Source organism: Anguilla rostrata, chromosome 5 (genome assembly GCF_018555375.3).
Source record: "Anguilla rostrata isolate EN2019 chromosome 5, ASM1855537v3, whole genome shotgun sequence".
Classification (NCBI taxonomy): Eukaryota; Metazoa; Chordata; class Actinopteri; order Anguilliformes; family Anguillidae; genus Anguilla; species Anguilla rostrata.
In genome coordinates, this window is record NC_057937.1 from 56790176 (window position 1) to 56804297 (window position 14122).

The 14122-nt window shown below is 52.9% G+C and overlaps 1 protein-coding gene across 1 annotated transcript in view; it reads left to right on the plus strand.

Moving 5' to 3' along the window:
• The window catches only part of LOC135256171 (trichohyalin), a 146389-nt gene that overhangs the window by 82200 nt on the left and 50067 nt on the right, over positions 1-14122 (plus strand). The window contains exons 12-13 of the mRNA XM_064338016.1: positions 223-399; positions 3940-4014. Of these exons, the coding sequence (XP_064194086.1) occupies positions 223-399; positions 3940-4014 (252 nt within the window). The remainder of the gene's footprint in view (positions 1-222; positions 400-3939; positions 4015-14122) is intronic.

A 14122-nucleotide genomic window follows, 5' to 3' on the forward strand; every position in this document is an offset into this window, starting at 1 on the left:
GGCTTAGTCACTAACTCTACTAGACCTGAACACACTGGGGTTTAGTCGCTAACTCTATTAGACCTGAACACACTGGGGCTTAGTCGCTAACTCTACTAGACCTGAACACACTGGGGTTGAGTCGCTGTGGATGAGGACACATCCGCCCGCGTCTGACTGTAGCAGGGTGCTAATGAGACGAGCGCGGCTGACTCCTCCCCTCCCGGACGGCGCCCCCTGCAGGTGGACAGGCTGTCTGCGGAGCTGTGCTCCCTGCAGGCCGCGCTGCAGGAGCGGGAGAGAGGGAGCGAAGAGACGGCGCAGGCGGAGAGGAGGTGCGTGGAGCTGGAGAGGGAGCTGAGGGAGGTGCAGGTCCAGCTCACACACTGCCAGGAGAGAGCACAGAGCGCAGAGGAGAGGGTGAGTACACCTACACACACACACACACACACACACACTCACACACTGCCAGGAGAGAGCACAGAGGAGAGGGTGAATAGACCTACACACACACAGACACCCACACACACACACACACACACACACACACTCGCAGGCACATACACACACACACTCACACACTGCCAGGAGAGAGCACAGAGCACAGAGGAGAGGGTGAGTACACCTGTACACACTCACACACACACACGCACTCACACACACACACACTGCCAGGAGAGAGCACAGAGCGTGAGTATACCTGTACACACACACACATACTCAGAACTGTCCACGGCGTTTCAGGTGACGCACAGAGCTTCCACCTCAGCCTTTCGGGTTGCCAGGTTGGCCCAGCGTGTGACCTCCCTGCCGCTCCCACACACACAGAGCCAATCGCATCACTTTCCCTGTCCAGTCCCCTCTCCCGCATCGCTAAAATCCACCACCGGCCGTGTCATAGCTGCAGCGCTAGGCCCCCCGCCCCCCCGCCCCGGTACGGAAACGGGAGAGCCTACGCCCCAGTGTGTTTGACTGTGGTGTGTGTAGCGCCCTGGTGGAGATGAAGAGGGTTAGGACCTGTGTTAGCAGGCTAGGACCGTGTGTTAGCGGGTTTGGACCACACGTTAGCGGGTTAGGACCGTGTTTTAGTGGGTTTGGACCGTGTGTTAGTGGGTTAGGACCGTGTGTTAGCGGGTTAGGACTGTGTGTTAGCGGGTTAGGACCGTGTGTTAGCGGGTTAGGACCGTGTGTTAGCGGGTTAGGACCGTGTGTTAGCGGGTTAGGACTGTGTGTTAGCGGGTTAGGACTGTGTGTTAGCGGGTTAGGACCGTGTGTTAGCGGGTTAGGACCGTGTGTTAGCGGGTTAGGACCGTGTGTTAGCGGGTTAGGACCGTGTGTTAGCGGGTTAGGACCGTGTGTTAGCGGGTTAGGACCGTGTGTTAGCGGGTTAGGACCGTGTGTTAGCGGGTTAGGACCGTGTGTTAGCGGGTTAGGACCGTGTGTTAGTGGGTTAGGACCGTGTGTTAGTGGGTTTAGACCGTGTGTTAGTGGGTTTAGACCGTGTTTTAGCGGGTTTAGACTGTGTGTTAGCGGGTTTGAACCGTGTGTTAGCGGGTTAGGACCGTGTGTTAGCGGGTTAGGACTGTGTGTTAGCGGGTTAGGACCGTGTGTTAGCGGGTTAGGACTGTGTGTTAGCGGGTTAGGACCGTGTGTTAGCGGGTTAGGACCGTGTGTTAGCGGGTTTGGACTGTGTGTTAGCGGGTTAGGACTGTGTGTTAGCGGGTTAGGACTGTGTGTTAGCGGGTTAGGACCGTGTGTTAGCGGGTTAGGACTGTGTGTTAGCGGGTTAGGACTGTGCGTTAGCGGGTTAGGACTGTGTGTTAGCGGGTTAGGACTGTGTGTTAGCGGGTTAGGACCGTGTGTTAGCGGGTTTAGACCGTGTGTTAGTGGGTTAGGACCGTGTGTTAGCGGGATAGGACCGTGTGTTAGCAGGTTTTATACCGCGCGTTAGCGGGTTAGGACTGTGTGTTAGCGGGTTAGGACCGTGTGTTAGCGGGTTTTAGACGCGTTAGCGGGTGTTGCTCTTCTTTGTGTCTGTGACTGCTGTTTGTTTGTTTCCCCTCTCTCGGTTCAGCCAGTTCATTCTGGCGCTGCGGCGAAGTGGTTGATTACACAAGAGTCTGCTGTTTCTCTCTCTCTTTCTCCTTTCTCACTCCCATCCCTCTCTTCTCCCACTCTGTCTCTCTTTCCTCTCTTCTCTCTCCCTCTTTCTTTTTCTCACTGTCTCACTGGCTTTCTCTCCCCCTTTTTCTGTCTCCTCACTCCCCTCCCACTTTGTCTCTCTCTTCCTCTTCTCTCTCCTCTGTCTCTCCCCCCTTTCTCTCCCTCTATTTCTCCCTATCCCCCTTTTCTATCCCTTTCTTTCTGCCTCTCTTTCTCTCTCTCTCTTTCTGTCTCATCTCCACCCTCCCTGTCTCAGTATTTTCCTCTCTCCATCTTTCCCTCTTCCTCCCTCTCCCTCCCCCTCTCCCTCTCCCTCCCTCCCTCCTCCTGTCACCTCTGTTGACTTTGTCTCAGTGGCGGGGGGCTGCTCAGCTCTCTCAGCCTTAATGATGCGTGTGTGTCTGTGTGTGTGTGTGTGTGTGTGTGTGCGCGTGTCCGTGTGTGTGTGTGTGTGTGTGTGCGCTTGTGTGTGTGTGTGTGTGTGGTGCGCGTCGTGTGTGTGTGTGTGTGCGTGCGTGCGTGCGTGCGTGTGCGCGAGTGTGTGTGTGTGCGCACGCGCGAGTGTGTGTGTGCGTGTGCGTGTGCGTGTGCGAGTGCGTGTGCGTGTGTGTGAGTGAGTGTGCGTGCGTGCGTGTGTGTGTGCTATCTCTGGAGTTTAATGCGCTCGCCGCTGCTGTTCCAGACAGATTGCTGTTGTGAGACATGATTGGACTGTAGAACAGATGAGGGAGGGGGGAGAGCAAGAGAGAAGAAAGAGAGGGAGAGAGAGAGAAAGAAAGTAGGAAAAAGACTGAATTGGGAGTTTGAACCAGTGGGTGATCAACCCCCCGCCCTCCCTCCCAGAATGGGGACAGTCACATGACTGTCCGAGCTGATGAACATTTTGGGTGGAAAAGGGATGTTCTGCACTGGTTTACCATCAGCGCAGCACCGATTCAGCTGAATTGGTCTAATTTAGGCCAAAAACGGTTCTGTGATTCAAGCTGTGTTCCTGTTTGGGTTTCGTTTGCGTGACTATGGACCGTGCGGTCACAGAAAGTCACAGTTTGTTTCAGTCCCTCATTGGTTTGATTGTGAAAGAGGGCGGAGCCTTTCGCTGGTCCTGACGAGGCTCCGCCCGGGTGTCACACGGGCTGGGTTCAGACTCGCGCTCGCTCCGGTTTGCGCGTCGGCTTCCGCGCGCGTGTCGCTGGCTGCGTCGCGCGGTCCGTCCTGACAGGGCCGCGCCTGCGCGCTTAGCGCTAAGGTCAGTCGCGGAAGCGCCGCACGGCGCGGCTCGGTTGGCGTCGTGGGTGTGATCTGGAGCTCTTGTGTGTAAATGAAACGTGAGGTCGCGCTGGAGTGTGCGACGCCCCCCGGGCGGTGCCCGTTCTCTCCCTCCTTACGCCTCTGTCTCCCCGGCTCTGCAGCGGAGTCATTATCCTCATAGCTTTCTGTCCTCTCTCTCCCTCTCTCCTTCTCTTTCTTTGTGTGTCTCAAGGGGTCTGTCCATGACTTCTTCCTTATCCTCTCTGGCTGCTGTGTGTGTGTGTGTGTGTGTGTGTGTGTGTTTGTGGTGTTTTGTGTATGTGTGTATGAGCGTGTGATGTTTTGTACATGTATGTATAAGTGTGTGGTGTTTTGTGTTTGTGTTTGTACGAGAGTGTGTGGTGTTTTGTGTATGTTTGTGTTTGTTTGAGAGTGTGGTGTTTTGTGTATGTGTGTATGAGCGTGTGGTGTTTTGTGTATGTGTGTATGGGTGTGTTTCTTTGTGCATGTGTGTATAAGTGTGTGTTTCTTTGTGTGTTCTGTCTCCAGGCAGAAGAGCAGCTGAAGCAGCTGCAGACGGAGGTGTCCAGTCTGAAGGACCAGCACAGCTCTGCCAATCAGCAGGTAGGCACTGACACACCGAGACTCCTCCCCTTCCTGTCCATGCTCCGCCCCCACACCCCTCAGTGTTGCTGGGCTCCACTCTCACTGAGAGTATCTGGAGGTGTGTCTGAATCAGAGCCCTAGCTACTGTGTCCTGTGTACTGTGTACTAGCATACTCTGTACTATTTACTGTGTACTGTTTAGTGTGCAACATGCAGTTTGCAGTGCAGTATCCTCCATACTGTGGATGTATTGTAAGTCGTCCCACCGTTGTCCCACCCCTGGCCACGCTCACGTGTCGTTGTTGTTGTTGATGGAAAATGTTAGCGAAGCTGCTCCTTGTTTTTAAAGTTTTTTTTAAATGTTTGTTTTCTTCCTGAAAAGTATGCTCTTGAATGTACTCGAAAACCCAGAACAACTTTCTCATCCAGTGTACTCAACAAGCATACTCAATAGTGTGGAAGGATGCTGATTCGGACACAGCCTGGGTGTGTTTATTCCACTGGGGCGTTGTACCATTGCCTGTCTCGTCCTCCATTTTGTACACAGTTACCTCTAGCACCTTAATGTTTTTTTAAATTCATTTTTCCATTTCATTCCTTTATTTCATTTCATTTACTTTTCTTTTTGTGACATCAATTTTTTTTCTCCAGGCCTAACAAAGAGGATTTGATGAATTTGGTTTGGCATTACTTATTTATTGTATTATTTTTTTTGGGTGAAACGTCGCTGCGGCAGAGTCGCACGTTCTGTTCGTACACGCGACGTTTGGTCCCCCACCTGCGGCCACGCCCGCTCAGACGAGGACTGGGGGTGGGGAAGGGGGGGGGGATGTTATTGGGGGTTCAGGGAAGGTTCTGGAACAAAATGGCTTCTTCCCGCCAGCCCCTGTGCCGCTGCTTTAATTAGACCTCCTTCCAGAGAGACGCGGTCTGATGCTGAAGAGGTGGAGGCTGGGTAATAGGGAGGGTTTTTTTAACCTGTGTGCAGTCCCCCCCCCGCGCCCCCCCCCAGTGCACTGGTCTGCCCGAGCCAGCCGGTGAATGATTGCTAATCACACACAGAATTGAGAGGAGAACAGAGTGAGCACTGTAAACAGCCTGGACCGCTCTTTAATTTAACAATCTCCCGGGAACTGGTTTCACCGTCCAGCGGAGTGCGCGTCTCTCTCACCGCACACACGGACACACACACACACACACACACACACACGCGCTCCCACGCATACACACGTACACACACACACACACACACGCACACACACACACACACACACGCACTCCCACGCATACACACCACACACACACCCGCACACACGGACACACACACACGCACTCCCACGCATACACACCACACACACACCCGCACACACGGACACACACACACACCACACACACACACGCCCGCACTCCCACGCATACACACCACACACACACACACACACACACCGTACACACGGACACACACACACACACACACGCACTCCCATGCATACACACATACACACACACACACACACACACACACACGCCCGCACTCCCACGCATACACACATACACACACACACACACACACACCCGCACTCCCACGCATACACACCACACACACACACGCCCGCACTCCCAAGCATACACACCACACGTACACACACACACACACACACACCCGCACACACCGCACACACACGCACACACACCCGCACTTCTCCTCCCACGTGCCATGTTTATTTTAAAGAATGTGAAATCTCAGTACTCCGAGTCCGCCATCAGCGGCGGTAAGCGGAGGAAGACGGTCGTTTCGCGACGCCGCGCAGAATCGGCACGCAGCGGACAAGATGGCCACGGAGTCGCTCGCGTGGGGCGCTCCGTTAATGCCGGCGAAATCGCCGCTATTTTCGCCCGTTTATTTCAATTTGCGCCGCCGGCGTGTGAAAGGGCAGCGTCCGAGCGCGCGCGGCCGACCCCCCGGAGACCGGCGGGACGGGGGGGGCAGTAGTAAAACACCGGGGCCCCCCGGGGGCCAGCGCCGGGCCTCGCCGCCCTTCTGACAGGGAGGTAAAGCGGCCGTCCAATCAGAAAAGCACCCACTTTCGCGTCTCGCCCAGCGGCCTCTGCCCCCGATGGCTGCTGTACCTCAGCCACGCTCGTACTTCTGTGCCTTCGTCTGCGCGTTTAATTTCTGCCTGTGTGGGTACATATGGGGATGCGAGTGTGTGCGCATGCGTACTGTGCACTGCGTGTGTGTACGGATGCATTGATTTGTGCACTTCCTGTTTTGATTTCATTCTTCCTGTTTTGATCGCATCAGTTTGGTTTGGGTTGTTTTCCTGAGAATTGTGGAGTGGTAGGCAGAGATGTGTGTGGGTGTAGTGTACAGTACTTGTGTGCACTGTTATGTATGTGTATATAGTGTATAGTACTTGTGTGTACTGTTGTGTGTGGGCGTAGTGTACAGTACTTGTGTGCACTGTTATGTATGTGTATGTAGTGTATAGTACTTGTGTGTACTGTTGTGTGTGTGTGTGTAGTGTAGTGTACAGTACTTGTGTGCACTGTTATGTATGTGTATGTAGTGTATAGTACTTGTGTGTACTGTTGTGTGTTTGTGTGTGTAGTGTAGTGTACAGTACTTGTGTGCAGTGTTGTGTTTGTGTGTGTAGTGTAGTGTACAATACTTGTGTGCACTGTTATGTATATGTATGTAGTGTATAGTACTTGTGTGTACTGTTGTGTGTGTGTGTGTAGTGTAGTGTACAGTACTTGTGTGCAGTGTTGTGTGTGTGTAGTGTACAGTACCTCTAAGAGTGTTGCGTGTTTATTGTGCGTGTGTGTGTTGGTGTCCGTGGGGCTTATTATTGCGATCGCTTGACTCAGGCCATAAGGCGAGATCTACACTCGCTTAATTCTCAAACCCCCCCCACACACACCCCCCCCCCCCCGCCACTAAGCACTAGTCCCCTTCTCTATTTAAGAAAAGCGTTTTTTTTTTTCCCTCTCTCCCTCCCTCCCTCTCTCTCTCTCTTTTCTCTTTTCTTTTTTTTTTTTGGAGTGCATTAAAATTAAATTCGCTCTTGTTGTTGCGAAAAAGAGGCACGCGTTAAAAATAATTGGATGTTGGCGAGAACAAAGGGCCAGCCTCCCCCGCTCCCCGCTCCCCTGCCCCCCCCCCGCCGCCCCCCCGCCCCCCCCCCCCCGCCCGGCGAGCCCAGGAGAGGCGTTAATGCAGCTCCAGCCCTTTGTTCCGCTGTCTGCCGCCGTCCGGCCCCGCAGACTCCGCGCAGGATAAGTCACTTTTAATGTCTGATAATCAAGGTGAATTTTCAAAAAGCTGCCATTTTCAAATGATGGTGTATATATTATGTGGAGATGGGAGTCCGGGAGGGGAGGGGGAGAGATGAGGGGAGGAGGGGAGGGGAGAAGAGTGGAGGGAGGGAGCGGGGGGGAGGCCCCCGGGTGAACGGACGGTGGTTCGCTGCGCTTGCACAGTGAAAGAGAGACACCCAATGGCCAAGGGCGGTACTGCAGGCTGGGTTTTTCCTCTCTTTTTTAAAGCTCTCTCTCTCGCTTTTCGAGCCGCCCGCAGGGATGGTCGGTTGTTGGCGGGAGTGCGGTTCACGTGGCGGGACGGCGTGTAATTCGCTTTGTCCGTGACCACGCGGGGGGGGGTGTGACGTACCCGCCGTCTGACCGGGTGAGAGCGGCCAACACGTTCTGTTCTCTGTGCGGTGGTGGTTTGGGGAAGCAGGGTTTCCATGTTAGAATCTCACCTCTAGCACTTCAGCCAGATTCAGAGACACAAGAGCAGAAAGGAAAATATATATTGATAAGATTAGAAGCTCAGACTATAAATATTTGACTTCAGACCACTTTTATGCATGTGCACACACACACACACACAAACACCCACACACACATACGTACCCACACACACACGCAGACACACACACAAACATATAAACACACATATGTGCACGCACACACACACACACACGAAAGCATGCACATATACTAACATACTCATACATGCCCCTACAAAACCAGTCACTCAAAAACACAATCCTATACGCATACATGCACATCTGAGCTGACTTTACGAAGCCTGTGCATGGTGTTCTGTGTTCTATCAGAGTGGAATTTTATTTTGTGGTTAAAATGGACACAGGGCATAGAAGTTAGCATCTATATCAGAGGCCAGTGGATTGTGTTGGTGTTTTGGGTGGAAAAGCAGTGCCTGATACGGACTAGAAGAGGGTGGAGCCTCTGTACCGAACACTGCAGGTGACCCCCCCCCCCCCCCCCCGTACGGAACACTGCAGGTGACCCCCCCCCGTACGGAACACTGCAGGTGACCCGCCCCCGTACGGAACACTGCAGGTGACCCGCCCCCCGTACGGAACACTGCAGGTGACCCGCCCCCCCGCCCCTTGGATGCATGAGCGAGACCAAAAAGGGCCACATGGTAGCGCGTCCTAATATGGGCACACTCTCGCCCACCTGTGTCCCACTCTGCCTGCGGCGCTCATAACCAGCCCCCCCGTGCTGTGCTGCGCTGCACTGTGCTGTGCTGTGCTGTGCTGTGCCGTGCTGTGCCGGGCTGTGCTGTGCCGGGCTATGCTGTGCTGTGCTGTGCCGTGCCGCGCTGCGCTATGCTGTGCTGTGTTGTGCTGTGCCGTGCTGCACTGTGCTGTGCTGTGTTGTGCTGTGCCGTGCTGCACTGTGCTGTGCTGTGCCGTGCTGCACTGTGCTGTGCTGTGTTGTGCTGTGCTGTGTTGTGCTGTGCTGTGCTGTGCCGTGCTGCACTGTGCTGTGCTGTGTTGTGCTGTGCTGTGTTGTGCTGTGCTGTGCCGTGCTGCGCTGCGCTATGCTGCGCTGTGCTGTGCTGTGCCGTGCTGCACTGTGCTGTGCTGTGCCGTGCTGCACTGTGCTGTGCTGTGCTGTGTTGTGCTGTGTCGTGCTGTGCGGCGTTGGGCCCTTTGAAATGAATTTCCTAAATGTCCAGCACGCGAGAGAGAGAGAGAGAGAGAGAGAGAGAGAGAGAGGGACTATTTTCAGAGTGTGCAGAGACCAAGCGTGAATCTCTCCGAACATAACATTTACACACTTATATCTGAGGGGAGGGGTCTTCTGAGTGTGATTTCAGGTGTCAGTGCTCTGGAAGTTCAGAGCTAGAAAAATGGTGACTTCATAGTGTGTGTGTGTGTGTGTGTGTGTGTGTGTGAAACTGAAACAATTTCCTTGACTTCTCTTTTTTTTAATTAATATTTTCATTGTGTGAGTAAGGAAACTGCGGTGGCCCTCTGTGGCTGTTTAAGGAGGCAATATTCCTCCTCCTCCACGGCCTGAATTTAAAGTGGCTTCTCTGAGGACGGCTCAGAGACGTCGTTTATCCCCACGCAGTTTCACCGTCCCTTTCCTCACAGGCGACTACTGCCATCAGAATTTCTAGAAGCTTCTGTCCAGATGCGCAAGGCTGTTTGTTTCTGCGCAAGCTGTGTATCTTGTTCCATGTGTACTGTTGTCTTGGATGTAGTGACATAGCTTTTATGTTTTATTTTTGTATTGTGTTTTTTTTATAATTATGGGCTGTTGTGGTTTTGTTGTGATGCTATGTGTGGTGTTTTCCTGTGGCTGGGTAATGCATTTGGCCGCAGACCTTTGGCTGGTTTATGATGTTGTCGCTGGTCCTCTCTGGTAGGTGCTGTTGCAGTGGTACTGAATGGCTGTGAGAGTCTTGCAGGGTGTCTCAGTGCAGATTGTGTTGGGTGGAGGTAGTGCAGAGCTCTGGGTCTGTAGTCCATCAGTCTCTACCTCTGCCTGGAGGTGTTTCCCGCGCCGCGGTCATGATCAGGTGATGCTCGTCTGGTCTCGTGTTCCTCTGCCCTGTGTCCAGCGGCTGTGTTCTGCGCAGGTGCGTATTCTCTGTGCACCTGTGCCTGTGTTTGAGCCACAGGTACCTGTGCACCTGTTCCACCATTACCTGTCTGCACACCCATACCTGTGTTTGAGCCACTGGTACCTGCACACCTGTTCCATCATGACCTGTCTGTGCACATGGACCTGTGTTTGATCCACAGATACCTGTGCACCTGTCCCATTATTACCTGTCTGCGCACCTGTACCAGCATTCTCTTCCTTTACCCACATCATTACGTAATGTAGCCTGAAGGGGGCGCCCAAGGCTTCTGGTGGCACTGAGAGGCTGGTCTTGCCCATGGGCGTAATGACTTGGAGAAGGGGTTATATGAGTCAGGGGCTGGGGTTAGATCTTTACCCAACTGGCTCAAGGCGTGTTGAGATCCCGTGTAGAACCCACAGTCACCTTTGGGTTGGACTTTCTGAACAGCAGGTGTCTCCACGTCTGGACTGTAAAGGCTTTGAGTGGGGGTCAGGGGTCAAGGGTCATGTCACATGCTCCCTTTTCTCCCTCATGTTGTAGTCATTCTCTGACCTTTGCCAGGATTTCTGTTTATTCTTAAACAGAAGTAGGTTGTTTTTTTTTTCAGTTTACTGTACGCATATTAAGTGGCAGAATAATTTATATATTTTTTTATTTTCCGTAACATTAGGCAGCTCCGTGCTGGCAGTAAAGTGCAGGTCCGTAAACATCTCCGATAACCTGCCCGATAATGGCTCGCTCTTAAGTGTACCGATTTGTTGTTTCGCGTCACCGCCTCACTTGCGCGCAGTTTCCACGGCGATGGGAGTTTTTTTTATTTTGCCGTTCGGCGTTTGAAGGTCACAGTTCCCGTGCCTCTTTAATGTTACTCTCAGTGTGAGGGTCGATTCACTTCAGAAATATGAACACGGCTCTTTGTCCGCACTGATTAGGCCACGTGTGGCACTGGCCTTATCCAGTTGTCGTTGGGCTTTCTTTTTTTGTGCTAGCTGGTACAGCTGTTGCCTTTTCCCAAATCTAACATTGGCTGTTTAATTGAAATGCTCGCTGTGGTGTTTGCTGCTTGCCTTTAAGGCTGGCTTCACCGATTGGCTGCTGTTTGTTTGCTGTTGAGTTGATCACACACCACAAAGATGTCTATCTTTGGTGTACACACACACACACACACACACGCACACACACACACTGTGACCGTGAATATATACGCAGTGTGACTGACACGCAATCGCAGGTGGGAATGGATGCTGTTGAATGTCATTTTATCTGGGCTAACTGAAAGTCCAAATATTTACATTGACATGATTAGCCTGATTACATTGTGATCGCTTGTGTAATTATAGCTGCTTTGGGAATACGTACACAGTCATTTAGGCCTGTAAATGAGGAAATTATCACTTTCTTCCTTGTTTTTGGTTTTAAAACCCCCGGGGACTCCCCTGTTATGAAATGGTGTGGTATTTTATGTCCTAATATTATCCGTATTGCGCTTATTTCTGCACCGATACACACAATAGAAATTTTGTCTGCACGTATAACAGAAGTAGGCTTATTTTCTTATAGTATCCTCTTATTCTTTGAGCCTTTAATTACTTTATGCACTCTCTCTTTCTCTCCTTCTCTCTCCCTCCTCTGTCTCCCTCTCTCTTCTCTCTCTCCCCCTTTCTTCCCTACTCTCTCTCCTCTCCCCTCTCTTCTCCTCTCTCTCTCCTCTCTCTCTCCCTCCCTCTCCTCTCCCTCTCTCTCTCTCTCCCCTCTCCCTTCCCTCTCCCTCTCTTCCCCCCTTCCCCTCTCCCTCCTCTCTCTCTCTCTCCCCTTTCTCCCTCTCTCTCTCTCTCTCCTCCTCTCCCCTCTCTCTCCCCTCTCTCTCCCCCTCTCTCTCTCCTCTTCCCCCTCCCTCTCTCTCCCTCTCCCCTCTCTCCCCTCTCCCCTCTCCCTCTCCCCTCTTTCTCTCCTCCTTCCTCCTCTATCTCTGCCCCTCTGTGTATCCTTAAAATATTCCGTGCGTCCCTCCGCGGCCGGCCTTGACGGACAGCTCTAATATAATCTGTGTGTCTGAATTCTAATTTGTTGCGTCAGGATAAAATAAATAGTCTGCAGTTCATTACGGGGAGCGGGCGGGCCGGCGGATCCCGGAGCATGATTTATGGGGGGAGCGTCGGCGCTCAGCAACACATTTTTCTTCATTTACCTTTCAATTAATTTTCCTGGAAACGTCTTAATGATGTCAGGGGTGCGTGTTAATGAGAACGAGGCCTGGGCCCCGGACCACAGCAGCAGCAGCACCGCCCAGCTCGGGGGGCTGACGTGTGTGTGTGTGTGTGTGTGTGTGTGTGTGCAGTTATAAGGGTGGTGTGTGTGTGTGTGTGCGCGCAGTTATGATGATGGTGTGTGTGTGTCAGTGTGAGAGGGTGTGTAGTGTGTGTGTGTGTCAGAGTGAGAGGTGTGTGTGTGGTTTGTGTGTGTGTGTGCGCAGTTATGATGATGGTGTGTGTGTGTCAGTGTGAGAGGGTGTGTGTGTGTGTGTGTGTGTGTGTGTGTCAGAGTGAGAGGGTGTGTGTGTTGGGGATGGGAAAGGGGTGTGGGGGAGGTGGGAGGGGGGGCATTGACATTGACAGGGGTAGAATCTGCCACAGCAGTCACCCTTACTCACAAACGCGTTTGTACACATGTACACACACACACACACACACGCTCTCCTCCCCTGTCCCATCCAGGCCTGGTGTAACGGCTGCCTGCCTGTGTGAGTGTCTGCTTCATCTCTGTCCAGCGACGCGCTGTTTGTGCCTCGAATCTCTGCCGTTTCTCCCTGACCTCCATCTTGTGTGCAGTTAGCCGTGCTGTGGGGATACGTGGGTAAGGAGAGGCTGTGTTAGGGTCCAATCATCAGAGTCATTTTCCCTCTCATAAGGACACACACACACACACACACACACACACACTCGCACACAAACACACATACAAACAGGTTCACATAGGTGCACACTCACTCTCACACGCGCTCTCTCTCACACACACACTCGCACGCACGCACACTCGCACGCACGCACACACACATACACACCCACACACATGCACACCACTCATTGTTAGTTTTTCCTCCCTTTCTGAAGCAGACCCAACATTACTGCACTAACCCTGTCTGATTGCGGTCTCTCTCTCTCTCTCTCTCTCTCCCTCCCTCCCTCCCTCCCTCCCTCCCTCCCTCTCCCTCTCTCTCTCTCTTTTTTAAAGAGGAAAAGGAGTGCGGAATGATTTCAGCATTGATACGCTGGTCATTGTGGGCGCAGATCTCATTCTAATCTCCTGCTGAGATTTCACTGAAGGTTTTAACTAGTCTGGCAGAATCTGGGGGGGGGGGGGGGTTGGCGGGTTGGGGGGGCGAGGCGATCGATAGCGGCGGTCAGGATTGAGAGCCTGCCGTTGCCTTAATGGACCCTTCAGGCCCCCCCATAAAGCACCTCAGCGGCCCCCATGCCCACGGCTCTGTAAATTACACACCCCGCCAAACCCGCAACCCCCAACCCCCCACCCCCACCCCCCAGGACACGCCTGTGGCCAGCTTTAACCCTGGAGGTTCCCCAACCACGACACTGTCTCACCACCACTGTCCTGGGACAGGGAGGGCTCATGGGTGCCCTGTGCTAATGTGTGCGTTGTGTATGTGTGTGTATGTGTGTGTGTGTGTCTGTCTGTCTGTGTGTGTGTGTGTGTGTGTGTGTGTCGGTGGTGTGTGTATGTGTGTGCAGTGTGTGTGTGTGTGTGTGGTGTGTGTGTGTGTGCGTGTGTGTGTGTGTGTGTGTGTGTGCATGTGTGTGCCAGTGTGTGTGTGTGTGTGTGTGTGTGTGTGTGTGTGTGTGTGTGTGCGTGTGTGTGTGGTGCACAGTTGTGTTGTTTTGTGTGTGCACAGTGTGTGTGTGTGTGTGTGTGTGTTGTGTGTTGTGCATTGGTGTGTGTGTGTGTCTGTGTGTGTGTGTGTGTGTGTGTGTTGTGTGTGTGTGTGTGTGTGTGCGTGTGCGTGTGCGTGTGCGTGTGCTGTGTGTGTGTGTGTGTGTGTGCGCGTGCGTGCGCTGGTGAGTGTGCACAGTGTGTGTGTGTGTGTGTGTGTGTGTGTGTGTTTGTGTTTAATGCAGTATAACCCCTCAGGTACAGTTGGTTCAGACTGCAGGTTTGAGTATTAGTGCTTTGGGGAGGGACAGCCTGAAGCAGGGGTGTCCAGTCTAATCCGAAAAGGCC